The following is a 26,056-nucleotide window of genomic DNA, read 5'->3' on the forward strand; positions in this document are numbered from 1 at the left end:
CACAATCCCAATGTGTAGCCAATCTACTGAAGTCTCGTGAGACTTTGAGACTTAAGAAGAGAGATGAACTGCTAACATTTGTAGACTATTTAGCTCTAGAATGTTGTTCAGAAGCTATTCTTGTACTGTGTGTATTTATACACATGCTTCTACAGGTGGCTGCTTCCTTTCCATATCATTTTAATTATTTATAACCTGGGATGGTGTTCTCTGCTCCCATACTGGGTTGGCCCTTCATCTGTTATATCTCCCACGACGAAGCTTGTGTGTATCTGTTAGGATGCATTCGTTTGCAAGTAACAGATAACTCAGCTCTAAATGTCTTAGCGGATTTACAGTGCTACATAATGAGTCCAAGGGTAAGGCAGCTTCATGTCTGGTGAACTCAGTCACTCAATGGACTCACCAAGGACCCAGAATATTTCACCTTCTACTTTGTTGTCTTTGATGTGTTCACTTTGCTCTCAGGCTTGAGCCCTCATGGTCCAAATAGACTTACTATTGTTGTAAGCATTACAACAATATCTGATCAAATAACAACATTACCTTTGTTTACTTTTTAAGAGCAAGGGACTTTTTATCCAGAACTCCCCTAGCAAACTTTCAAATACCTCATTGGCCAGAGTTGGATCCCACACACACCCCTGGAAAAACCAACCTTGGCGACGGGACTGGGATTTGCCTAATAGGCTTAGACTTACCCAAAGTAATGTCTGAACTGGGATAGAATAATTTTTCCCAAGGAGTAGCTCCCTAAACAAAGCTAGGGTTCCATTGGCTAGGAAGGGGAAGTGGGCAGCTGTTTGTCAACAAGGCAATCATATCTGGGGAAATAGAAGGAGCTGGGTTTGGATTTAGAAGTAAAATCTCCACACTTGTTTTCACTATTTTTGTGATTTTGGATAAGTTGCAGTCTTTCAAGCAAGAAGAGCACTATGAAAGCAAGAATGAGAACCATACCTGTGGTTTCCTTGGTTCTTTGTGCCTATGCAGAATGGGCTTGCCCTGCACATTAGTGAGCCGGGGACTCACGTGGGGTGGGCTGCCGGAGACGGCAGCGTCCTTCCAGTCCTCCCTTCTCCACCTTCCACTTCAACTTGCCACAGTGTCTGAAATGTCACTATTCAGTATTTATGGCTTTGAGGGAATTCAGGAATCCCATGCTAAATCACAAATATTGCAGCAAAGAATATCCTTTCACAATCTTTAGTCCGTAGCAGGAGTTGATTAAATCATCGGAATGAATTCGACCAGCAAAGAATACTAGTAGAAGTGGAATAAATGTTTCTGGAATTGAGAGAATGCTGTGTCACTGTACCAGGAATGTAGAATGGGACCGTGACAGGGATGTGGACGTGACATCCAAACCCTGCATTCTGATTATAATTTACCAAATATCTCAGTTTCTCTCTCAGGGAAATTTTCTTGGAATTAGAGCAATCCTATCGATTAAGATCTGAGAACTTGACCAAGGTCACAGAAGCAATTTTAACTCCCATTCAGTCTTCTTTTGAACATTCTTTGTGTTTTGCAGACGTTGCTGAGTCTAATAATACTCCGGTCACCTTGCTTTTCATTAGCAGATTAATATATAGAAGCAATTTTAAAAAATATTTTACAGAATTTCAATGACTACATCAATACTAAAATTTATATTAATGTCACTAGAATATATTACCCTGAATGGTGGCCGGGATCCTAAATGTTAATGGAGATAGCAAGAAACATTTTGGCAGGGTTTTAAGACATTAGGATAAATTAATTTCTTCTTGCAACTTGGTTACTTTTGGCCCTAAGGAAAATAGGTAAGTGACTCCCTCTAGAGTGATTCTTCTGCTATTATATTTTTCAGCATCTGCAAAGGAGATAATATGGAATGGCAGAAAGAAAGAAAGAGAGAAAAAGTAAATAAATAAGTGCCTGAGTTGTCAGCCACAGTTCCTCCCTTTGACTAATATTTACAAGCATATTTGATTACAAGGAAGAGAACTTCTGTTTGTTTTGTTTTCACTTTGCTTCAGAGCTATTTGGTTACCCTAAAATACAGTTACTATTGGGAAAGACAAGATAAATGCATAATTCTTCCCCTTTAATTACTAATTTTCAAAGTAAAGAGTTAGTGCAATAGCCACCTGCAAAGGCAAAAATATAGTCTTAGTTTAGTTTTGTTCTGAATTGTTGGATTGTATTAAGGCATCCTGAATTTTTATTGTCCTGAAACATAGATTTTGTTTTGGAGTTGGTATAAACATGAAAAAGCTTAGACCTGGATTTACACCTGCCTGAATTTACATCTCAGATCAGTCCCTTGTTAGATTTGTGGTCACGCAATCATGGGCACAACATTTTATTTATTTTTATTTTTTTAAAAGACAAGGTCTTGCTCTGATGCCCAGTCTGGATGCAGCGGTGCAATCACAGCTCACTGCAAACTTGAACTCCTGGGCTCAAGTGATCCTCCTGTCTCAGCCTCTGGAGTAGGCGGGACTACAGGTGCACACCGCCAGATTCAGCTAATTTTTTAAAAAATATTTTTTGTAGAGTTGGGATCTTACTGTGTTGTCCAGGCTGGTCTTGAACTCCTGGTCTCAAGTGATCCTCCTCCTCAGACTCCCAAAGGCGTGATTATAGGCATGAGCCACTGCAGCCGGCCCACTTCATCCTTTTGTGGCTCATTTTCCTCATCTGCAAAGTGGGGATGATAATAACAGTATTTCAGCTGGAAGTGCTGCCCTTAGACATGAACAAGCCGACCCTGTTTCCTTTACTTTAAGGGCCCCCATATCATAAATACACAATGAATCTTTAAACGAGACCTGGGCTCCTCTGTCACTCAAAACCCAGAGGTACTGGTACAACCTGTACCTCTAAACATCTGCTCTCATATCTAATACCGTTCAGGCCCCAGGAGACTGATTCTCCCCATGTTTGCTGCATATTTGCAAAACAAAAGGTTATTGTATCCTAATGCTGTTAACAGCGGAGCTGGGCACTGTTTCAGAATGCAGAGGGGAGCTGGGAAGTGGAAAGGTTTAATTAAGGGAGAGAAAAGATCAGTCAATTTGTCAAACCTTTTCAGATCATATGCATAGAATAGAATGTTAAATAATAAAATTTTATTCCCCAGTCATGTGGATCATTCATTTTCTTGCTCCTCGTTGGGTCCATTTCATAATTTTGGAGGGATATATTAGTGCAGCATTCAATAGTTGCAAATATTATTTAGAGGGTGATATTTTGCAATATTAAACAATGCATATTGCTCTGGAATTTGTATATACATAGGAGCAAAATATAATACAGTTGAAGCGTGATACTTATTCTTTAAAATGGCAACTAGATGGACACAGAATCCCAGTTTTGAAAAAAATTTATTTCTTTACATACTTACAAGTTTAACAAAGTTTTAAAATAAATTATAAGAATATTTTATTTAAATGATTTTATTATTTAATTCTCAGATCATTTGGCATGATTACACATTGAGGTCCTATTAGAAATAGAAAATTTGAAAGTGGAGTTGAACAAAACCCAGAAATATGAATATAAAAATAGAAATAGAATACCTTCAAAGAAGCCATGAGCTTAAAACTTTTTAAAAATTGGGAACAATGAAAGTAAACAGATTTCACAGGAAGAGTTGAATCAGACTTTAATCATTTCTGGCTCTTAATGATAAAACATATGGTCACATTACACATATTTTTAAATACAGATGATACGGTTGTAGAGTTAGATACTGCCGATAAATTAAGCACAAAAGAGGACTACGCTGTGTCCACTGAATTTATCAATGACTAGGTCGCTGACAACCAGGGCAAGAGCAGTTTCCAGTGGATCCCGGTGGGAAAGCCGGTTTACCATGGGCTGAAGAATGGATGGAATCTGAAGGAGTGGAATTGGATCCTTTTTTAAAAAGTATGGCTGGGAAGGGAAGGAGGAATGAGGAAATATTCATGGGAAAGAGGCAAGCGAGGGAGGAAACTTGAAGACAGAATTGGAAGAGAGAGAGAGAGAGGGAGGGAGAAGGAGAGAAGGGGGGAAGAGAGGGAGGGAGGGAGGAGGCATAGGGGTAGAGCTTCTATGCAAGGATGAAAGGAAATTTGTCTGAATCTTTCTATTTCCCGGGAGAATGCAAGGGAGCCAGCCTGATGATGAATGCAAAAGGTGCCATAGTGGGAAGTCTGATTAGAGCCTGGGGCCATCCATGGGGGTGTGGGGTGTGTCAGTAGAAGCAATCACAGTGGGTGTCACCATGGCTAGTAGGTAGAGACAAGGTGAATTGAGTCTAACAGGTAAGTTGGGATGGGAGTGGGTTTAAGAAAAGGGCAAGTGTTCAAGAAGTAAAGTTCTAAATGCAGATCATAACTAACGTCAAAGACGTTTTCACAGGGTGGATATGATCACTACAAAACTTGAGATCGCTCATTGAAACTCACAGATGGAGAGACTAGTGTCCAAGTCACATGACATCGAACTGCTCTGTACAGAATCGTTAGGATGAATGGTTCCCCAAAAAGGCTCTGATACGTGTGTGTGTATGTGTGTGTATAAATGAAAAGTATATGAATATAAAAGCAATTGCACAAGCACTTTCTTATTTCCAATATAGCTAATGCATGCATTAAACAATGCTTTTTACGTTTTATTGATTTTGTAGAGCCTGTCAAAGGTGGAATAAAAAATGGCCAGATAGTGATTTCTTCTCAAGATTTGCTGCGAAATCTTGGCAACGCAGGGGGCAGGGAATGATAATGGGGATGAAAGAAGAGGGCATAATTGTCATTCTGTAATAATCTTATATTCATATGTGACCTGGCTTTCTACTAACAAAGAGATTAGAGGAATGGCTGGCTGAAACATAGATGCATGAATCCAATATTATAGATTTAAGTAAAATCAGAGGATGGAAGAAGACTCTCAGCAATATGATATTGGAGTATTCAATAGTAAATGGTAGGTTGGGATAAGGTAAGCATTAATTCTAAATTTTTAAATATTTTTCTGTTTCCTTCTTTATATATAGGGTTTCTTCACTGACTGTTATCTTGGGGCCTTGAGCATGCCAGTTACTAGTTCTGTGCTTTTGTTTCTCAATCTGCAAAACAGGGTACAAATGTGTCCCTCACAGGAATGCTGGGATGCTATGTTTCACCTCACACAATATTGTAACACATGAGTAAGTATTAGAATCCTCTTTTTTTTTTTTTTTTTTGGGTGCTTTATCTTCTCTTTCCGACTCGAAGGCGGAGGGATGATGCAATTTACTTCTATGCATTGCTCATGTTGCATATAGGGGTACATAGCTTTGCAAACATGCAATACAGTGTATACTCATTAACTACTTTGAAGCATCCTGTTTGAAAAATAAGGCTGCTGTTAACTCTCATTCACAGATTAAAAAAAGGGAGTCTCAGTGTTACAGTAACCATATTCATATATACTCATTGCATCAAAAATTGGTCTGACACACAACGTAGAAATGAGACATAATATTTAAGAGCACTTGAAGAATTCTCAGAGCTATGTGTCCCCTCTCCCGAGAGGTGAAATGCTTTGCACAAGTGTGAAAATCCAGCTCTGGTGGAGCTGAAACTAGAACCCAGTGCTAGAGATTCCTTGAAATGCATCCCAATGAAATCAAGATAAACAACTGGGGGAAGGGCATTGGAAATGATATAATACAAAATCTTAAGTAGAAGGAAAAAATGCAAGCAAGGAGTGGCAATCTAGAATAAGCAATATTTATAGAGGAAACTCCTTATACACAAATTGCCATTTTCTCTTCATTCCAGCATCTACAAATAAGTATAAATAAGTGATAGGAGCACAGAATTCGCACTTCTGAAAAATGTGAAGACTTTACTACTGTTTTTCATTTTAGAGAAATACTTTTGAGTGATTTGCATATATGCTTAAGAAATATCCCTTGACTATCAATTGCATTTGTGGGGAATATGTTTGCATTTGTTTAACGGCCTGAGGAGTCATTCTAGAGCAAAGAGAGAGCCATTGCTGGCAGAAAATAATGATTGTCCAACGAGAATTTATTTTAGCATCTTTCAGGCTCTCTTTCCTTTTGTTCACACTCATTTATAAAAGGAAAATTTTTAATCATAGTATTAATTCAATTAGAATAATTAAGCAAAACAACCTGTTAATTTAGTTGTGTACATGGAAGCTTATTTCAAAGCAAATATTTGGATTCAAACACTAGTGTTAGGAAATCTATTTAGTAATTGGTTGGTAATTTGACTGAAGTGAACCATGTCATTGTTATTTCTTAAGTGTCATTCAGAATAATCTTTTTAATTTTTACACATTTAATCTAAAAAAGGAAACTTAAACATCTTTTCAGCTTGAGATAATTGCTGTTAACATTTTGATATCTAGCCCTCTAAATATATATAGTCAGATATATGAATTTCCTCTAAAATGTAAGCTCTATGAGGCCATAAATAAGTGACTGAATGGATGAACACATATTTAATAGAATTAAACCACAATGTATATATAATTTTTAAACACGCTGTTTTCTCATAAAACATATTTTCTATTAAGTATATTTTATGACATCCTTTTTAATGAATATGTATAACTTTGATTTTTATCAGTTCCTGAAGTTGAACATTTATTAATAGATTATTTCTAATTCTATTGCAATTTTAAACAGTACCATAATTGACATTCTTTAGCTACCTCTTTGGGCATCTTTACAATGATTATATTAAAATCATCTTCTAGACATGAAATACTATAAAAATGAGTTGCTTATTTTAAAGATTTTTGATACATGCTTTCAAAGAGTGCTAAAAAAAGTTCATAAGAATTGATTTTCCTACAGGCAATACATTGCAGGGCCCATTTTTTTGACTCTTGCCAATGAATTATAATTTTTATGTAATCTGATATTTTTAAAAATAAGATTTAATATTATTTGTTTGTAGTAAGTTTAAACATTTTATTAACATACTTGAGGGTCATAATTGTTTTTTTGAAGGTATCAAAGACTTTGTTTTTTGTGTATTAATTTACTGGCTTTCTTCATATGTCAGGGATTGGTCATTTTGGATTTCAGTGTATCTCCCAATATTTTAATATTTTAATTTTATTTTAAGTTTAACATTTTATCTACTTATAATTTTATTTATTTACTATTTTAGTGTGTGTACACATACACATATATGTTATTATACATATACACACATATACGTATATGCTATACATGCATATATAATATATGTACACATATATAGTTTTACATATAACTTTTTGCAAAGTCATTGCTCTTTTCCTTTAAGAAACTGCTTTTGGGGTCATATTTTGGAAGAACTAATAATATGTAGCTGATATATAAACACTTCTATTTTCTTCTAATGATTTTTATAAAGTTATTTTATATTTTTAATAAACTATTTTTTATTTTAAGGCTTAGTTTCCTGCTGTTCATTCTGCATTTGCTGGAATTTGCATTGTTATTAAAAATGAGGTCTTTTTTCTTTTCATTGTAAATTCTAAGTGGTTACCGCTGGCATAGAAGGAAGTGATGGATTTTGATTTTTATTGTTCTCCACCTGCAACTCGGCTGAGCTTTGTCACTGGCTGAGTCTCTCACTGCCTCCCATGCCCAGGCTCGGCCCCTGCCTGTGCCAAATGAAAGCTGAGAAGGGACAGCTCACACATTGTCCTGGGTGTCAGCACTGAGATGCTTTCCAGGGACAGTGGTGGGATCATGATTTAATCTGCACTGATCGCCCCCTGATCCAACCTTGATAGTTAGTGGGGTCCACTCAGACCCCCTGCTTCTCTCACAAATGGGGCTCTTCCTTTCATGCAGGGGTCCAGGTACTGGTCAGGTGACCCTTCACCTTGGTCATGCCAGCACTGTTTCTTGCAGACATTCCTTGAAATTTTGCACGTGTGAATGGCATTTTTTCCCCCCTGGTTTTAGACATAGGTGTAGATTTCAATACCTTTTTACATTCCTTTTATCATATTAATGAGATTCAAGAGGCAGGGAGAATTAAATGTATTGGCTCCATTTTTACCTTGCACCAGAAATCTTTAAAGTCAGTTCTGTTTGTTTGTTTTCCTGTGCTGCTTATAACTTAGAGAGTCAAAACAATCCAAAATATTTAGAATAGAAATGGTTGTTTCTAGAAGCCACTTTGCCCTGGTCCAGACATTTTCTGTTGCAGCTCTGAGCGATGCTCTAGCGTAGGTAACCAGCACTGTCTTTGACTAACAACAGGTGAGGAAATCAATGCATGTTGTCTTTCACTGCGGCTTCTCCATTGCACAGTGGGGGCGGGGGAGCTCTGTGGTTTTTTTTTTTTTTTCTGGTGTAAATGTAAGTCACTAGGTCACCTATCTCAAGTGCATTTGAATCTGATCCTTATTTCTAATTAAATAATGCAACTTTCAGGCATAAAACTTTCATGAGTGACTTTCAGGAGTTTCAGGCAGGAAGGAAGTGCAATGTGGACGATAGGAAGGCTTTCTAGCACTGCAGAAATCACAACGCAACAGGGGCTTAATTAACGATACTGGTTGATTTTATGCAGTGGGATTGCCAACACCTTTACCACTCACTTATATGTAACCTTTAGAATGGCTCTTGGTGTATGAAAGAGCCAGTGTCTCAGTAGTCAAAGCTGCATTCCTGGAGAGAATGGACTTACAGAGAGAGAGCCCGCTAGCAGAATCCTCTGGTGTGCAAAGCTTGCGATCTCTATGGCGTGGCCATACACGTGCAGACCTTTAGAAGTGCTGGTTGTCACGAGTGGCTGAGTGTTAGATCCCGTTCCCCTTGGCCCCAGGATCAGAGAGGCAGAGTCATTGAGGCTGCAAAAAGGCAAAGGAGTTTATTGGCTAGCCCGAGCCAGGGTCTAAATTCCAGAGCACCAACGCAGTGGCCTCTCCACGAACCAGGACCCCGCCCTGGGGTAAAGGTTAAGCTTTTATACTTTTCTGTATGCTAGTTTTCACACGACACGTTAGTCTGCGCACGACACGTTAGTCTGCACACGACACGTTAGTCTGCACACGACACACTAGTCTGCACTTCATCGCCCTTTAGTTTATTTGTTCTTTTTTAGAAGTGGCTGATCGCATTGGCTCCTGGTTTGTTGACTCTAAGCTTTGGGCTTTTTGCGCCAGTGCCAGTTGTAGTTAACGTCATCCAGGGGAAGAGGAGGGTCTCCGACGGGGGAGGGGGGCTGTTGTTGCATACCTTCTAGTTTTTGGTTACAAGCGATACTGGGAACACACACCCTGCACATGCCGTTCATGCGCTGATCCTGTCTTGCTCTTCTTATCTGCTTAGTTGGTTGGAGGCCCCTGGACTCTCCAGCCCTTTATCAGGAAGTAACTTGCGGTTACCTCCCCGGGGCTTTGTTTTCCTTTACTTTAGTGAAGCCTGCCCTACGCTAAGCACCAAGCCAGCAAGCCATATATACAGAAGCAGAACTAGGCTGTTAGCTTCTCACATCCAGGAAGCCTAGCCTATCATGGAGTTACCTTTGCTCTTATCCCTGTTTTTCATTCTGATTAACTATATTTATCAAACAACTAAAAGCAAGCATAGTCACAGAAGCGAATAGCATCAGTTAGAATCAAAGAGAGCACACATTTTCCTACTATCAATTCCTGTTCTTCATGAGAGTGTAGTAATAGGTGGAATGGAGTCAATGACTCCCTTGCCTCTGAGAACAGAGTTATCAGGTGTGTGAGACACAGCAGGTGCAGCGTGTTTTTAATACTTTTGCACATTAGTGAGCAAGATACTCACAGGACTCCTTAGACTTCCTAGATTTCAGGCCACACATGAAGAACAGCCAAGAGTTCCTTCTCCTCTTTTACCATAAATAGAAATACTAGCCTTGCGTGATACACTTCTTCTGGGCTCGAGTCACTGCCCGCTGTTCTATGCTGAGCTGCAGATCTGTTGGGATATTTTCTGCTACACGAGTGCCTTCCATTCTGAATATTTTATACATTCTGCACATGCTTGGCAGAATAAGGGCTTTCACCAGTGATGAATTCATAGTACACACATTGGCAGCTTTCCTGAACTGTTTACTTTAAAAACATCATCAGCAATTAGCCTGTAAAGTAGAAATTTAAATGAAATCCACAAACAAACACGCCTTTGAGTCAGCTAGTGACTGGAGATGGGTCTAAAGAGGCCTGCTGTAATTAGACAGGACAAGAGTGGGGAGGAAATTAATGGCAAGCTTACAGAGCACTAGGTTCTTCCGCCATAGCTTTGAAAAATTCCATAATTCCAAAGGGAAGGAAAAGAGTGGCATACGAGATGGGTAGAATGCATCAATACGTATTTATCCTGTTCATTGACACATTTGCTATGTGCCCAAGAGCTGTGCCAATCGCCGGAGACACAAAAGAGAGAGAGGGAAGAGGAGTTATTTATCTAGCGCTTTTTGTGTGGCAGATGCTATGTTATTTATTTTTAAAGCACTTTATTATCTTGAATTTTGACAGTATTTTGCAAGGCAGGGATTTTACAGGCAAAGATTTTGCAGATGAAGAATCACTCAGGAACAGTAGTGCACAGAAGAAAGTGGGTGTGCAAGTTTTACTGTCAGTGGAGACGTGGAATATAGACTGTAACTACTGCCAGGGTTCAAGGAAGGGAGAGGTTAACATAGGTGGGAGCTATCAAGAAAGGCTTCACGGAAGCTGGAGGGGTAAGTACAGCTCTTAACACATGGGTAGAATCTTAAGGAAGTGAGGGAGGCTGGTGGGATGGGCTTTTAGGGAAATATTTTCTTTTTTGCTATTTTTTTTGTCAGGTCATTTTTTTCTCCTAAAGGGATGGCTTCTACAATGAGGGAGGAAGACTAGAAGGAGGTGTGTGTGTTGGGGTGGTGGTGGTAGGAGCTTGTAGGAGCCTGGGGTGGGGTGGTGGTGTAGACAGCACTAGAGAGATATCTAGAAATAATTTCTACTCGGTGGCAGGACCATTTCCAAGACTCCCTAGCATGCTTGTGACAGCGAAGGAGGTGGCTTAGCTATAGCCGAAGAGTCTGAAATGGAGATTTCCAAGCAGGAAAAAATATAAGCATCGACTCTGAGAATTTTGAAACTGCTGGGTCAGTTTCAGAGTCAGGCTTTACAAAAATTACTATGTTATTTAACTCTTTTCTGGCAGATAACTTTATGTTTTACAAAGATCTTTCACATCGCTCTATCTTCTTTAACCTTTTTCTTTGCCAAGATTCTGATGAGGAAGAGACAATATTTTTTAACGTGTGTGACATATGATCAGACCTCTTTGGTGCAGGTGTGGTGTTGGAGACAAGCGAACTAGGTTGCATTTTCACACTAGTCAACAAAGTAGTTTCTACAGACTGTTTCTTTCACTCTGGTTTGAAAAGGCAGCCACAAACTTTAAAGCTTCATGGTTTTACAGCAGAAAAGGGAGAGGAATTGGTGGGAAACAAGGACCAAATAAAAGTTAACGGCACGGTGGTGGTTACTGAGTGGATTTAATGGTTTGTCAGTTCTCAATCTTTTTAAGTTTGAAGCTCTAAGCTTCCGTTATGAAAGAGATATTTCACTTGCACCCATCAATGCTAATTCACTTTAGTTGAAAATCTTAGTTCATTGGTCTTTTAATATTTAAAATATTCCACGCACATCAGAAGCGTTCCTGCCTGGATTCGGAAGCCAGCAACCAGGTACTGGGGACAGCTCGGAGAAGCCAACAGCGTGCTAAGACCTGCTCTTGAAAAGCCAAGCCTACAACATGCCAGCCAAGGTCAACACAGCATTAGGGTTAAGCACGTGGGCTCTGGAGTCTGACTGTTCCTAGATTTAAAAAACATGTATATTCTAATAATATATACAGGTGAAACTCAAATAACATAAAATTCACCATTTTAAAGTGGACTTTTTTTTTTTAAGTGGACATTTTAAAGTGGCATTTATAATAGTACATTCGTAATGCAACCATCACTTCTAATTCTAAAACATTTCCTCGTTTTTACCCATTAATCAGTTTCTCCCTTTCCCCCCCTCAGTGCCTGACAAGTGCCAATCTGCATTTTGTCTCTATGCATTTATCTATTACTGATACGTAATATAAATGGAATCATTTATTTATTATATGTTTGGCTTCTTTCACTTAGCGTAATGTTTTGGGGGTTTATCCATATGGTAGCAGGTATCAATACTTCATTCCTTTTTATGAGCAAGTAACATTCCACTGCATGTAAATACCACAATTTGTCCATTAGTGGGCCATGGACATCTCGGCTGTTTCCACCTTTTGGCTACTGTGAATAGTGCTGCTATGAATATAGGTGTGCATGTACTTATTTTTAGTTATTTGGGGTATATTTCTAGAAGTAGAATTTGGGAGTTGGATGATAATTCTCTGTTCAATTTTTTCAGGAACCACTGAAATGTTTTGCACAGTTGATGAACCATTTTGCATTCTTGCCAGCAACATACGAGGGCTTCACTTTCTCCACATCCTGGCCAACACTTGTTATTTTCCATTTATTTTATTATAGCCATCCTAATGGATGTGAAGTGGTACCTTACTGTGGTTTTGATTTGTATTTCCCTCGTGAGTAATTATGTTGATCATCTGTTCATGTGCTTGTTGGCCATTTGGAGAAATGTCTATTCAAGTCCTTTGTCCATTTTTAAAACTCAGTTATTTGTCTTTTTCTTATGAAGTTGTAAGAATTCTTTATATGTTATGGACACTAGGCCCTTATCAGCTATATGATTTGCAAATATTTCCTCCCAGTCTGTATGTTGTATTTTCACTTTATTGATAAAGTCCTTTGATGTGAAAAAGATTTAAGCTCTTCTCTCAGATACACACCTGTTCATCTCCCTTCTTATCCAGGTACCAGCTCAATGATATGTCCTTAGGGACACATATGTCCTGACCACCTTATTTAGAGTCCATTAGTCCTGCTCCCTACCCTACTTTACATTTCTTTGTAGAATGATGATTCCTAGAACGAGAGCTCCATGTGAGTGGGGACTTTGTTTCATTCATGGCTATAATCCTAGCGTCTAGAACCATGTCTGATACACATTGTGCATTCAGTAACTTCTGAATGAAGGAATGAATGGGCGAGTTCTCCTCCAGAGAAAGAGAAGTGTAAGTAGCATAATTAGCGTAAATAAAATAGGATTTGGGCTGAGGCAGAATTTGATTTCAGTGCCATTTTTGTCACTTATCCTTTGTGTGATCTCAAGTAAGTTATTTAACGTCTCTGGACCTCACTTTGCTCATCTGTAAAATGGGTATAATAATATGTATCCTGAAAACTTGTAGAGGGGCCTGACTGTCAGGCATGTAAATCTCCTGGTACACTGTTTGGCAAATAATAAGTACTTAAGCAATTGCAACTGTTATTAAGGACATTGTTTTTTGCCATTGCATAGGTTATAACTCATGAAAGTCTTGGTTCTTAGAAGACAATGATATATTTTGGCTTTTGGACTCATAGCTTCAGTGCTGAAATTGCTTGGTGTCTGACAACATCGAAGACTTAGTTTCCCAAAAATTGCTCAGCTGTGTTCCGGTGATAATTTTCTCCTGGGTATTGTCTTTCCCCCTTGAAGTAGGTACATTCTGGTTCCTGAGTCTATAGAGAATTTCAAAAAAAGATGCACTGTGTATTGATAAAGCGAAGGCAGCTTTCTGTTATGAATACTATTTTTGAAACTTCAATTTAGAAAACAAATTTTGACAGTATCACAGTTAACTTCCCCGTAAAGCTCAGATACAATTCTCTTAATGAATTTTTGAGAATTTAGTAAAATTCTCTAGCCAATTTTAAGTTATACTATGGGTAACTTAATCACAATGCAGCCAGAAGGAAATAAAACAGATTACAGAAACCAAACCATTCACTCAACCCCAGACAAGTCCTTTGCATCTAATTTCAGGGTTGGGAAATGGAGTTGCATCGATGAATCGAGGACTGGCTTGGCACACAGCCAGGTGCAAATGGCTGTAACTCAATGTTTGATTCTGCTGACTTGCTTTTTTCCCTCAGCTTCTGGAACACCATCCCCTCTGCCCCTCCTGCTCCTGTCTCTACTGCAGGCTCTCACCTCCCATCACATGATGTTGAAGAACCCTCAGGAATCAGTCTTGCAGACAGACAGGAGCTAAGGATTCTGATGCAACTGCCCACGGGATTGGCTTCAAGGCACCAAATTTGCACTGAAAAAAAATAAAAATAAAAAAATAAGCAAAGAAAATCAGATTTAAGAAACTGTAGCACCAGAGGCAGGATAGGTGACTAGAGGATAGATGTTCTTAATCTTCTTTTTGAAACAATGATTACGCATTCTCTACAATGCCGGGTAGAAGAGGTGAAATCCACGCAATAGCTCCATGGCTTGAGAGTTGGACCGTGCATGCTGGTCTTCTACTTTACACAGTGTGTTTTCACACACAGTTTGCACTCAGTAAATATTTCCCTCACACACTTCTTTTTCCTCTGACTGAGTCACCCAAGGAGGCTTCCTTTTGTTAGCAAGATGCACTACCTCCTGGGCCATCAAAAGATCGATGCAGAGAAGGAGCAGCTGGGGAGCAGCAGGGCTGGGTCGGGGACAAAAGCTGCTCTCTAATTCTTTCTCTCATTCTCTTCTGTGACCGCCCCCTGCTGTCCAAAGGGGTGGAATCAAAGGGACTGAGCACCATCTCCTCCATCCTGCAGCAAGCCTAGCCTTGTAAACTGGGGTTGCAGCATCCTCCTTACTTTCTTGTCAAAGTAAAAAAAATAACGTGCTGAAACCCCAAACCTGAAACGGGAAGAAAGAATAGATATTAAAGGTAGCTACAAAAATCCTAACATCTTTCTCTTTATTTTTCTCAGTAACCTAAATGAAGATCTGAGGCAGCATTTAGCTCTGAGCAATACAGGGACATGGGGTTCATTTAAAATAAGAGCTACTTTAAAAATCTGGATTTCAGTGTTTCGCTGTGTTTTAAACAAGGGACTGAAGGCATTTTAAAGAAAGTTACTAAGTCTGAGTGGTAACTCTGTTTAGATTCTACATTAATTGTACTTCCTATTGTCGTCTTGTTCCCACACTTACTTTAAACTGCAATGGATCAAAAGAAAGGGATCAGACATAAATAAATATGATGACAAAGTCAGGTATACCGATTTGACCACATATGCATAAAATACACTTCGTATCTGAAAATGTTAAAAAAAAAATCATGCACAGACTATGATGAGGCAAGATCAATTTTAACGAACGTGTATTGGGTTTCTGCTCTTTGCTAAGCCCTTTGCATATATCATTTCATTCAGTCTCCAGAACAACTCTGGGATGTAGAAATAGTAAGGCAGAAAGTGTGGATACCTATTTCACAAAGTTATTGAGGTACTTAAATAAGATAGGATGGCTAAAGGCCTTGTGCATATTATTGTATACTTTATGCTTACTAACAATAATTTATTCCCTTTTGAACTTGGCATGAAAGGAAATGGAAGCTGAGTGAGGTCAAGTTGCTTTTTCAAGGTCTTATTGCTGGCGAGCGGTGGCACAACAGTTCTAGGACCCGTGAGTGAGGAAAAAGGGCGTTTAGGACCCCAAATTCCTCTGACGCTGTCCTGAAAAGATCTTTTCCAGCTCAGAGAAGGCAGATGAGACAAACAGACTAGCAATACAATAAGACTTTCACATTCCCCTTTAGGATCTTCTATACATTTGCAACAAGAGAAAAGAACATACGAGATCGGAACACTCCCTTTTCAAAGTTACTTTCAGCTTGAATTTAGAATTACTCCTATTTTGGGTGTCTATTAATGATGTTTAGGGTGCACTGAGATATGTATAAGAATATTCTCAGCAGCATTATTCGTAATGATCCAAATTGGAAAATAACAACAACAGCAGCAACTGTTTATCAACAGGAATGGGTATGTTTTAAGATTTTATAGAAAGAAGTACTATACACTAGTGAAAACACATGAATGTCTGCTAAACCCTCATTGCACAAACACATAGAAGAATCCCAAAAATATAATAATGAGCAAAAGAAGCCAGACCAAAAATATAGACTGTATAATTCTGTTTACGTAAAAGTAAAAAATAGGCAGCGCTAAACTATATTTAGAGACTTATCCATAAATATTAAAACTATTATGGAAAACAAGGAGATGTTTACCCATCAAACTCAGGCCAGGGTCACTCGAGGATACAGACGAGAGTTTTGATGAAGAACTGTGCTGAGTACTTTCAGGGTGTAAGCAATGCTCTCTGTTTGTCCTTGGAGGTGGTTTTAGGAATGTTTACTTCACAACAATTTATTAAAATGTGCATTTATATTTTATGTATTTTCTGTGTACAGATTGTATCTTACATTTCACAATAAAAAAGGTCTATAAAGAAATGCTGTACTGAGAAGACACAATTCTTGGATGAGATCATAACGGGAGGGATCAGAATCTTTGGCTCCTACCTCCTCTTCTGCCCTCTCGCCCCGGTGGAATGGAGGCCAGGGCAGGCTGACGCAGCTGTGCGGCCACGGTGGCCCCCCTGCTGTCTGCCCCGTCACACAGCAAGCCGAGCTCACGGTGACGGGGCTTGGGCCACTGGGGAAATGTCTGGATCTTTACTTCACGTAGAAAGTGGGAGAAGAGCTGGAAATGATTTGGATCATGTTTGACGTTACATTTACGAAGGAATAAAACGACAGGGAAACATTTTAGCTAGCCTGTCTCTCGGGACCCTGCAATTTTTCTCTCTCTTGTCAGCAGAGAGAACCAAACTATCCCCAGATGATAAAGAGAAAATATCCTTATTTTCAGCCAGTCCCAAAATATCAAAGGAGTCTCACTCTTAAAGCCATGCTATTTCCATTTCATCATCACTAATGATCATTTTGCATAGTTGCTGTTCTTATTGTAGGGGTCTGATCACCTGGGAGATTAGCTGTGTCTGCCTCCAGTTCCTGAAGTGAAAGCATTTCAGGGTGGATGTGAGTTTGGGGTAACTCAGTTTGACGGTGAGGTGTCGGGGGGCTGGGGGGAAAAAAGAAAGTGCAGCGCTCAGGATGGGGAATAACTTAGGGAAGCGATGGATGTGGCTACGGGGTGTAGGGTAGAGACCACGAGCATGGGTTAGGAAGCTGCACGTGCTAGGCAAGTAAGATTGTCTCAACAGTCAGGGCCTGGGCTCCTTGTCTTGGGGAATACATGATATTAAGGTCCAGAATGAGGATTGAGTGTGCACAGGATATAAATGATTCCAGTGATATGAATTTTACCAAGAGAGAGATCCGGCAGTCACCTTGTGAGTCTACACAATCTCCTCTGCTGCTCTGGTGAGTTAATTCGTACAACCAGGGCTGATCCCTGACCACACTGCATTCGTTAGAGCCAGTAAGGTAGGAAACGAGGTGGTCTGTGGGGGGCTTTGATACTGAGTCAGGGAGGGCTGTGTTCATACTGCCAGGAGGAACCTGCAGCAGGATTCTAAGAAGACAAATAAGGTTGAAGAATTAGATTTTTCATCATTCACTTCACATGGAAAATGGAATTTTATAACTGCTTTGAAAGGTCAGAGTCCTCCCTCTCAGACAGTACTCCATCATTGGGACCAATCCTTTATTTGATGTGTTCTGGAAAAAATGGCAGGCATTTGGGGAGTGTGGACAAGGAGGATGGTGAGCTTCCAGGAAGGAGCCGGGTCTCTTCCTTGAACGGGCTTGCTGCCCAGAAGACAGGCTGATTTGCATTTTATCTGCAGTGCATCACTCGTTGTGCAATGCTGCAGCCCCGCACACAGCCTCTGCCTGGACACAGCCATGTCCTTTGAGAAGGGCTGCGTTCATTTGTGACCACCCAATGCTGTTTAGTTGACAAGCCAGCAATTTCCTCCTTTTACCAACACCCCAGGAAAAGAAACTTTACTGTGAGATCTTCTCGAGCCGTTCAAGGTCACTTAAGAAGGGAGCTAAAATAAGAAAATATCACTGTATTTTTGTTTGAGCAAGGATTTGAAGGATAAAATATGCAAGAAATAAAAAAAAACCCAGAACCTTTAAAGATTGAGTTATATTTGTAGGAAGTAGAATTCAAATGAAATAACAGCACCATTTCCCTTCATCTCTATGGTTGAAATTCAGGTAGAATTGGTGGATTAAAAAAAGTTTTCTAGCTGTGAAGGCTTTGCCATGTCATTTTCTAACTGATCCATTCCAATACTTTGTAGAATAGGTATTGCAGTAAAGGGTTCTCTCATGTTTTAAGCTTCTGCTGATAACTTTGGCTCAGGTCTAAGGCAAAGTGAAAGAGTCCACATAGTTGCAGGTGACTGATGAGTAGTGAACGGCAGCAGGGTGTCCTAAGAGCAACGACAATGTGCCTCTCACTGGAGGGTCCCCTGTCCTCATCTACCATCTGCCTAGATGATCTCATCCAATCCCATGTTTTAAATTACTATCTGATGACTTCCAAACTTCTATCTCATGGCCAAATATTTCCTCTGAATTTCAGAAACATGCTTCAACTGTGTAACGGGCATTTTACATATGAATGTATCCAACGAACTAAAAAGTAACATCTATTTGGGGGAATAGAGGTGAGGATTGAAATTCTTACTCCTTGCTTCACCTCTATTGGAGTCCCTTATATATAAGCTATACATCATTTCTACACGCAAGGTGAGAAAGAAATTGGAAGTATAATGTGGCTTTATTATGGATTGGCAATTAGCTAACACAGTGTTCACACATCCTTAGCACGGCCGTCTCTGTAACACTGATTTGGAGAGTACAACTTAAGCCAGAGGTACCCGGTGGCATTTTCTGCTCCCTCTCTATTCTGCAGGTAAGATGGCTAAATCTTCAGATGAGACCCTAAGCCAATCACCTGGCCTGCTGCCTGGAAGGAGATTGGGTACCTGCTCCTAGCGATTAGACCCTGTCCAGTTTGTTTTCCAGATGGAAAACCAGAAGCACAAAGGTGGAAGAAAGGAAGATGACATGGGGTTCTCAACTTGACTTTGCACACGCTTTTCCCAACCATTGAATGTCTTTCCTTCATTGCTTGATGAATTTCTACTCACCTAGCTAGGTTACTCTTAAAAGTTACCTTCTCTGTGAAAATCCCCTGATATACCAAGCTATAATTATCCAGGGTGCTCCCATAATATGCCACCCCTGAGCATGTGGCCCTCAGACATATTCTTCATCCTTCCTGGTTTGCTGTGTATGGTGGGAACTGACTTCTCCACACTTCCATGTCAGCCGATCTACGGCCCTGGTAGGAAATGCGGATGGGAGAGCAAAAGCCAGTGTCCTGCCCTCCCTCTTTGCATTGAGTGGGTTTTCTAGCAGTGGCTCTGACCCCTCTGAAATTCCCACTCCCACTGGACATGCTTGCCCTGGTTCCAGCTCCATGCGGGAAACTCCAGCCCTGGTAACACCAATGTGTTATTTCCAAGCGCTGCTGTAACAGATTACTGCAAACTTCGTGACTTAAAACAACAGAAATGGATTCCTGCCCAGTTCTGGAGGCCAGAAGTATGGAACCAGGGTTGTCAGCAGGGCTGCACTCCCTCTGACAGCTCTGGGGGACGAGCCTTCTCTGCCTCCTCCAGCTGCGGGCTGCCCCAGGCCTTCCTAGGCTTACGGCTGCATCACTCCAGCCTCTGCTTCCATCTTCACATGGCTGTCCCTTCTTCTTTGTGCCTTCTCTTTCGTCTCTTATAAGGGACAACTGTCATTGGATCTAGGGTCCACTTGAGTAATCTAGGATGATCTCATCTCAAAATCCTTAATTTAATTACTGTTTAATTATGCCAGCAAAGACCCTTTTTCCAAATAAGGTGATAGTCACTGGGTCAAAGGACTAGGATATGGACATTTATTTTAGGGGCCACCATTGAACCCACTGCAAGCACCTCCCCTCCATTTCTCTCATCTTGGGGTGGGGGATGGAGGCCACCTGCAGTGGATAACTTCTGGGTTACCTCACTGTCCAACCCTCCACTTCACAGTTCCTCATCTTCTGAGTAGCCAACTACTTATGTTACATTTTATCATTCTATTTTTTTTTTTTTACATTTTTCTGTTATAAACACTGGAAATAGTTATAGTGAGATCCTGATGGATACACATAATGATTTTTGTATGTTTCTATTCCCCACCCTTAATGCAACATATTGTCTTGATTTGTTGACATGTGTACGCCCCCCCGGCATGCTGTGCAAGCTTTGTTATTTTTCCTTCAAACTGAGAAACACAGCACAGTGCCTAGTCTGGAAAGAGTTCAGGAAAGAATGGGTTAGGAATAATAATCTGAAAATAAATGAGGAAAAGATGCTTAATAAATCTGAAATCTGTCCCCTCAACTCAGACCTGTTGAAATTTCAGAGTCTTTTTTTAAAAAGTCATTTCCTCTCCTTGTCCATTGTGTCCAGTTTTCCAACTCCTGTCCATTTTATGTGTCTCCCACCCTCAGAGATAGCCTCTCTCTCTTCATCACCCTCCCATGCTCATTTTGACTTCCATGCGGTCTCCTTAATTGGCTGGCCTGATTATTGTATTTTTTTTTCCTTTTATTGTTGCTACATTTTACATCTACACCTTACTTAAGAGTTCAAGCACAAGGCTGTAACTCTTCCCTTAAAAATCTTTAGAAGTTCTATATTATCCTCTAATTAAAGAACAGATTCCTTAACTGTGCATTTGAGACTTCAATATATTTCCTAGTCTTGTTTTCCACTGAGCTTCTATATAGAGCTCACGCTTGGGTCGGCCTCAGTTCTCTTTGTTTATCAGCTAAGCTTTGTACATTCTTGCCTTCAGTTTTGCTCATGCCTCTCCTTGGGATACCCGGCCACTGAGTCTACATAAGCCAATTTCTCCAGGTCCTAATAAAATCTGTCCCCCTCCACAATGGTGCCCATGATCTCACTAGACTGAATTTATCACTTTTTCCTTTCAACTCTCACACTGTCATTTTCAATTATGTATTACAGTCACTTGTCACACGTCTAATCTTGCCTCCTTAAACCAATGGTTCTTGAGGGCAGAGGCCATGGTATATTTATCACAATTAGAACAGCTACCATTTAATGAATGTTTGCTATGACTTAGGTGCTGGGCTGAGTATTTAGTATGCAGTATCTTCATTAATTATCACACCAGTCCTCTGAAATAGGCACTATGTTTTAATCCTCATTTCATAGATGAGGCAGTTAACGCTTAGAGAAGATAAATAATTTCCCTGAGGCTAAAAAGCTTCTAAATGACAAAGCTAGAATTACTGTCTGACTCTAAAGCCCATGCAATTAACTGTGACTGTGTCACTCTCTCTACAACACTTACTTTAATAAATGCCAGTTAAATGAGTAAAAAATGGTCAGTATGTGCTGCTGAAAAGAAGCATAAGGCTTAGTAGTTAGACTTTAGTTCAAATTGGAAGCTCTAACGCTTTCTTGGAGTGAATTATTTATCAAGCTATTTTCTCATTCATAAGGTGGAGGAAAGGAATAATAATTCCAACCTCACAAGGGTGTTGTAAGAATAAAATCAAATAATGCAAATGATGGTATCTACCAGCAGACTCACTCTATATATTAGCTGATAATAATAGAAATATTTTTACCATTTTACTATTCCTCCTTGGAGATAGCAAGATGAAAGGAAAAGCACACCACCAACAGTAGCCATAACAATTTTACAAAATTCTCCACCAGGCAAAGTTATCCATAGTCTATGACCTAAGAGGGCAATACCAAATATTATGGTACTTCATCATAGAGTACTGTTTTAACTTCATTATATACAAGGATTTTTAAATCTATCAATCCATCTACATATCTATGTGTTTAATCATAATATCATTAAATTGCCAAGGTAACCCTGTCACTGGGTTACTAGGAGTGACATGTGCATAGCTCAATCTTTGTTAAGACATTGACCTTCTTTCTCTAGGTTTCAACTGTGTTCTTGCCATATCCCACAAGCGGCCTCAAATGTGCAAATAAAATTTGATCCTTTTATCTCTCATCTTGTTTCTCCATGTGAGTTCCTTCTCTCTGTCTTGCTGATCTCAGTGATTCATGATGGCATTTCAAATACTTCCAAATATCGGTGTCCACAGGAATAATGTCCCTTCAAGCAAGGCCTTTCATCACACGAAATTTTAGATATTATAATAGTATGTGAGTATACACACATCCACTAAATTGTACTACTGCTTACTGTTATTCTTCCTTTCATAAAACAAGTGGCCTTTGATGTTTCATAAGATCCCATCACTAATTATCACTTCTTGGCCTTTTGTCTAAGATCAAGTGTAGTATCTGTTCTTATCAGTGGTTGGAGGAATATTGAACTTTATATTAACTTCTTAGGCAAGGATGGGTGCTCTTCTCGATATCCTTTTTTCCATAAAAACAAAAACAAAAATTGTTTACGAGACCTGGGTAAAGACAATTCTCAAGCAGGGGACAAGGAGGAGAAGGGGAGCTGTGTGACATAGAAACACAAAGAGTTAATTTTCTGGTTGCTCCAGGCCAGCCAAATATGGGCAAGGTACCTTAAGATGTTATAAAAAAGACGAGTTTTGTCAATATATTCCCAAGTCCATGGTTGGGGAATTGAAGATGGAGAATTTTGAATGTATTAATAATTCCCATTCTGTAGACATTCAGGGAAAAAAGTACAGTGTCTATCTTTGTAAATTACAGTGACATAGAAAATTCTTATATGCTGTCTTGATTTATTTGTTTTAGGTTTTAAGTACTGTAATGGGAGGTCTAAAACTCAATCTTCATATCCTGGAGGGATTTTATAAATGCAGGATGCAATTTGGAAAATTGAATAATTTTTTTAAAAGCTTTATGCTTTTAAAAGCCTTAGGAAAAAAAAAGTCTACAGTGAACATCCCAGTCCTCTCTATTTCAGTATTAGCAGCTAAAACTTGTAAAAAATAAAATCTTGTTTAATGTCATCTCAAGGAAAACTTTGATACCACAAAGTGACATTTTCTGTGTTGGTGATTGATTATAGAAACCGTGCTTCATTGAGCTGGAGATAGTATCTTTCTGCAAGGAACAATCGCATAGAGTTGCTTGCTCTGTCCTTACTAGTCTTGGCAAGGTGCCAAGTTGATAGGGGCAGTTGATAAACAATTAAATAGAAAATACTAAAATAAATTTTGTGCTTTATAAAATATGTGCTCACTGGGCCTATCCAAGTCACAGATAAAATAGCCTTTACATACTGATGAGGCTACGACAGAACCAGTGTCTTGGTAATTACTGGCAGGTGAGCTCCATTAACACCAGGAACAGGTAAGGCTAAGCTTGTAGGTTGATCCTGTTGGGACGCTGAAGTTCACAGTGTTCCAGATTTTCAACCATTGGCTGCTGGGTGCCGTTGATTTGTTGGGTGATGAAATGTAACTATATTAACTCAAATCTGTTTCAAATCTCAAATCCCTCCCTTCTTCCAGACCTTTATTCACCCAAGTCAGTTAGTCCCTGGCTACCCTACTGAAACTTTCAAGCCCTTTTGTTAGGGCTGGTGGAGGATAAACAGGTGGCAAGGAAGTGGCTAAGGGCGGAGAGCAGGAATAGAACTGTAGCTAGGAACCAAATGGCGGCTAGAAACTGTTCCCTTGGGAATACATATTGTAAAAAGTTCCTAGAAACCTTTTACTGACCTAGAGCTCATTACCATCTAATTAGCATAGCATGGGTGGAGCTTCATGCAGGATTCTGGGGAAGACTCATGTACAGAAAGGGAAACTGTTAAATAACCAACCTGTTGTGTAACCTGTTCTATAACCACAACCTGTCAATCACCCTAAAAGGCGGGAAATGACAACCAGTCCTGTCAGAACAAAGGTGGGACAAACTAGTGGGACATCAAACAGCCTTTGGTGTCTTTCTCCATCTGTGAAGACTGACCTGTTCTACTCTCTCTGGAATGTATCTTCACTTTGCGTAGATTCCTTGTTTACTTTCATTCTTTCTTTTATGTGATAAACTGTATAAAATTGCTCAGTGTCTGTGATCACTCCATCATTGGCTCCATTTGGTACCGGTGCTCATCCTTGACACTGGGAACCAGGGACCAGGGAACATCCACACAGAAGAAAATAATGCTTTGGTTGACATTTTCTTGCTTTTTTTTTTTTTCCCTTCCTGGCACCTATCACCATATAATTTACTGAGTTTCCCCCATGAGAATGTAAGCTCCCTGAAGGCAGGGAGTTTTGTCTGTTTAGTTCTACATATATATATACATATATATATATATACACACACACTAATATAGCTCTAGTGTGTTGACTAGTCACTGATACATCGTAGACATGTTAGATGAAGGCCAGTCACATAAAAATGGTTATGAACTCACACATCATAGACATGTTGAATAAAGATAGGTCACATGAAAATGGATGGATATGAATTAGGGAGCTGCCTGAACCTTCACGAAGGAGCAGGCAAGAAATTATTTTATAACAAGAAACAGAAACCTACCAAAAAGCAAATGTCTTTTGAGTAACAGCAGTGAGTCTGCCAGCTGTGAGATTTTTCTTTTGTAAAGTTGAAGAGATCTATAAAATCCTGTTTCACAGCTGTCAGAGAATATATGTTTGTAAAGGCATTATTTGCAGAGAGTATCAGCAAGGTTCAAAAACGAGAGGCTCACTGGAGAAAAGCAGCAGTGGCAAGATTCATGACTCCTGAATTTCATTCATTTGTGTGAATTGGTGAAAACTGCTAAAGACAGAAAAAAATAAACAACCTAAGTAGATTTGATAAGGTATAAAATCACTGTACAATAAAGCCTGCAATTAGAAAATTTACAGGCAGGGAATAGGTTGTCTAGACTTTGGCACAGAGCAGCAGGCATCATGGATGCTCTGAACATCTTTATTTTTAACTGGCTTGGAGATCCTGGGTTTCTGACATTAATAGCATCAGGACACCTTGGGAAGAATGGTTCTGTCGTCTGACAGCTGAACGACCCTGTGCAACTTATCAAAGCTCTCTGAGCCTCAGTTTCCTCCCCTGTAAAATGGAGAAGTAAAATTCCTGTTTTACAGAGAGATTGTTAAGACAAAATGAGACGGCATCTTTGTGGATTTCCAGCCCACATTACTAACACTCCCCCAAAGGGACCCAAGGTTTTCCTTTATTTCCATGTCTGGGGGCTCAGCAGGCCTCTGAGAGGGGCCCTGCTCTGTCTCACGGACAGCATCATGTTTGAGCTTCCAACACTGATACATATTTTCTCCCAATATTTTATATTCCTCTGGTCATTTCAGCATATTTTTTAGAAAGCAGAGTGGCTGAGATGTTTGTGTTCTAGATGCCATCATATTAGGAAGTCCTCTTAATCTCCCTGTTTTGGAAATTTTCTTTAGGTATCTTAGTGAACTTTTCACCATCTCTACCACTGTTTCAAACTCTCAAATCCATGATAGTCTATTGCTTACAATCACCTCGAATCTTTCCTTTTAACGTCGTAATTTACTTCTCAGGTTAATTTCTCTCATTTTTATTTGGATTAATAGGTACCCTTGTTTTAAATTTGATTTGGCATATTAGTAAGAGTTTTTTTTAAAGACTTTTTAAAGAGTAGTTTCATGTTCATAGCAAAATTGAACAGAAGGTACAGAGAGCTCCCCATCTACCTCTTTCCCCTTCACACACACAGCCTCCCCCATTGTCCACATCTCTTATCAGAGTTGTACATTTGCAACAACTGATGAACCTACACTAACACATCATTATCTCCCAAAGGCCGTAGCTTACGTTAGGGCTCACTGTGGGTGTTGTACATTCTGTGGGTCTGGACAAACGTATAATGATGTGTATTCACCACAACAGTATCACACAGAGCAGTTCACTTCCCTAAAAATCCTCCGTGCTCTGCCTCTTCATCCCTCCCTCGCCACCAACCCCTGACCACCTTGCATCTTTTTATTATCTCTATAGTTTTTGCTTTTTCTAGAATGTCATACAGTTGGAAGCAAGAGATTTTCAATCCAATAGGCAATATATATATATT

General features: G+C 39.6%; 1 protein-coding gene and 1 pseudogene across 1 annotated transcript in view; one reads left to right on the forward strand and one right to left on the reverse strand.

Annotated features, from left to right (window-relative positions):
- Positions 1-3,750: 3,750 nt before the first annotated feature.
- Positions 3,751-26,056, reverse strand: part of ADAM7 (ADAM metallopeptidase domain 7) — a 115,515-nt gene continuing 93,209 nt past the window's right edge. The window contains exons 31-36 of the mRNA XM_069484791.1: positions 17,285-17,492; positions 16,478-16,658; positions 14,107-14,218; positions 11,662-11,763; positions 8,682-8,844; positions 3,751-3,885 (exon numbers count right to left, since the gene is read on the reverse strand). Coding sequence (XP_069340892.1) covers positions 3,751-3,885; positions 8,682-8,844; positions 11,662-11,763; positions 14,107-14,218; positions 16,478-16,658; positions 17,285-17,492 — 901 coding nt within the window. The remainder of the gene's footprint in view (positions 3,886-8,681; positions 8,845-11,661; positions 11,764-14,106; positions 14,219-16,477; positions 16,659-17,284; positions 17,493-26,056) is intronic.
- On the forward strand, positions 22,294-22,414 carry LOC138393835 (U2 spliceosomal RNA; annotated as a pseudogene).

This window comes from Eulemur rufifrons, chromosome 12 (assembly GCF_041146395.1).
Source record: "Eulemur rufifrons isolate Redbay chromosome 12, OSU_ERuf_1, whole genome shotgun sequence".
Taxonomy (NCBI): Eukaryota; Metazoa; Chordata; class Mammalia; order Primates; family Lemuridae; genus Eulemur; species Eulemur rufifrons.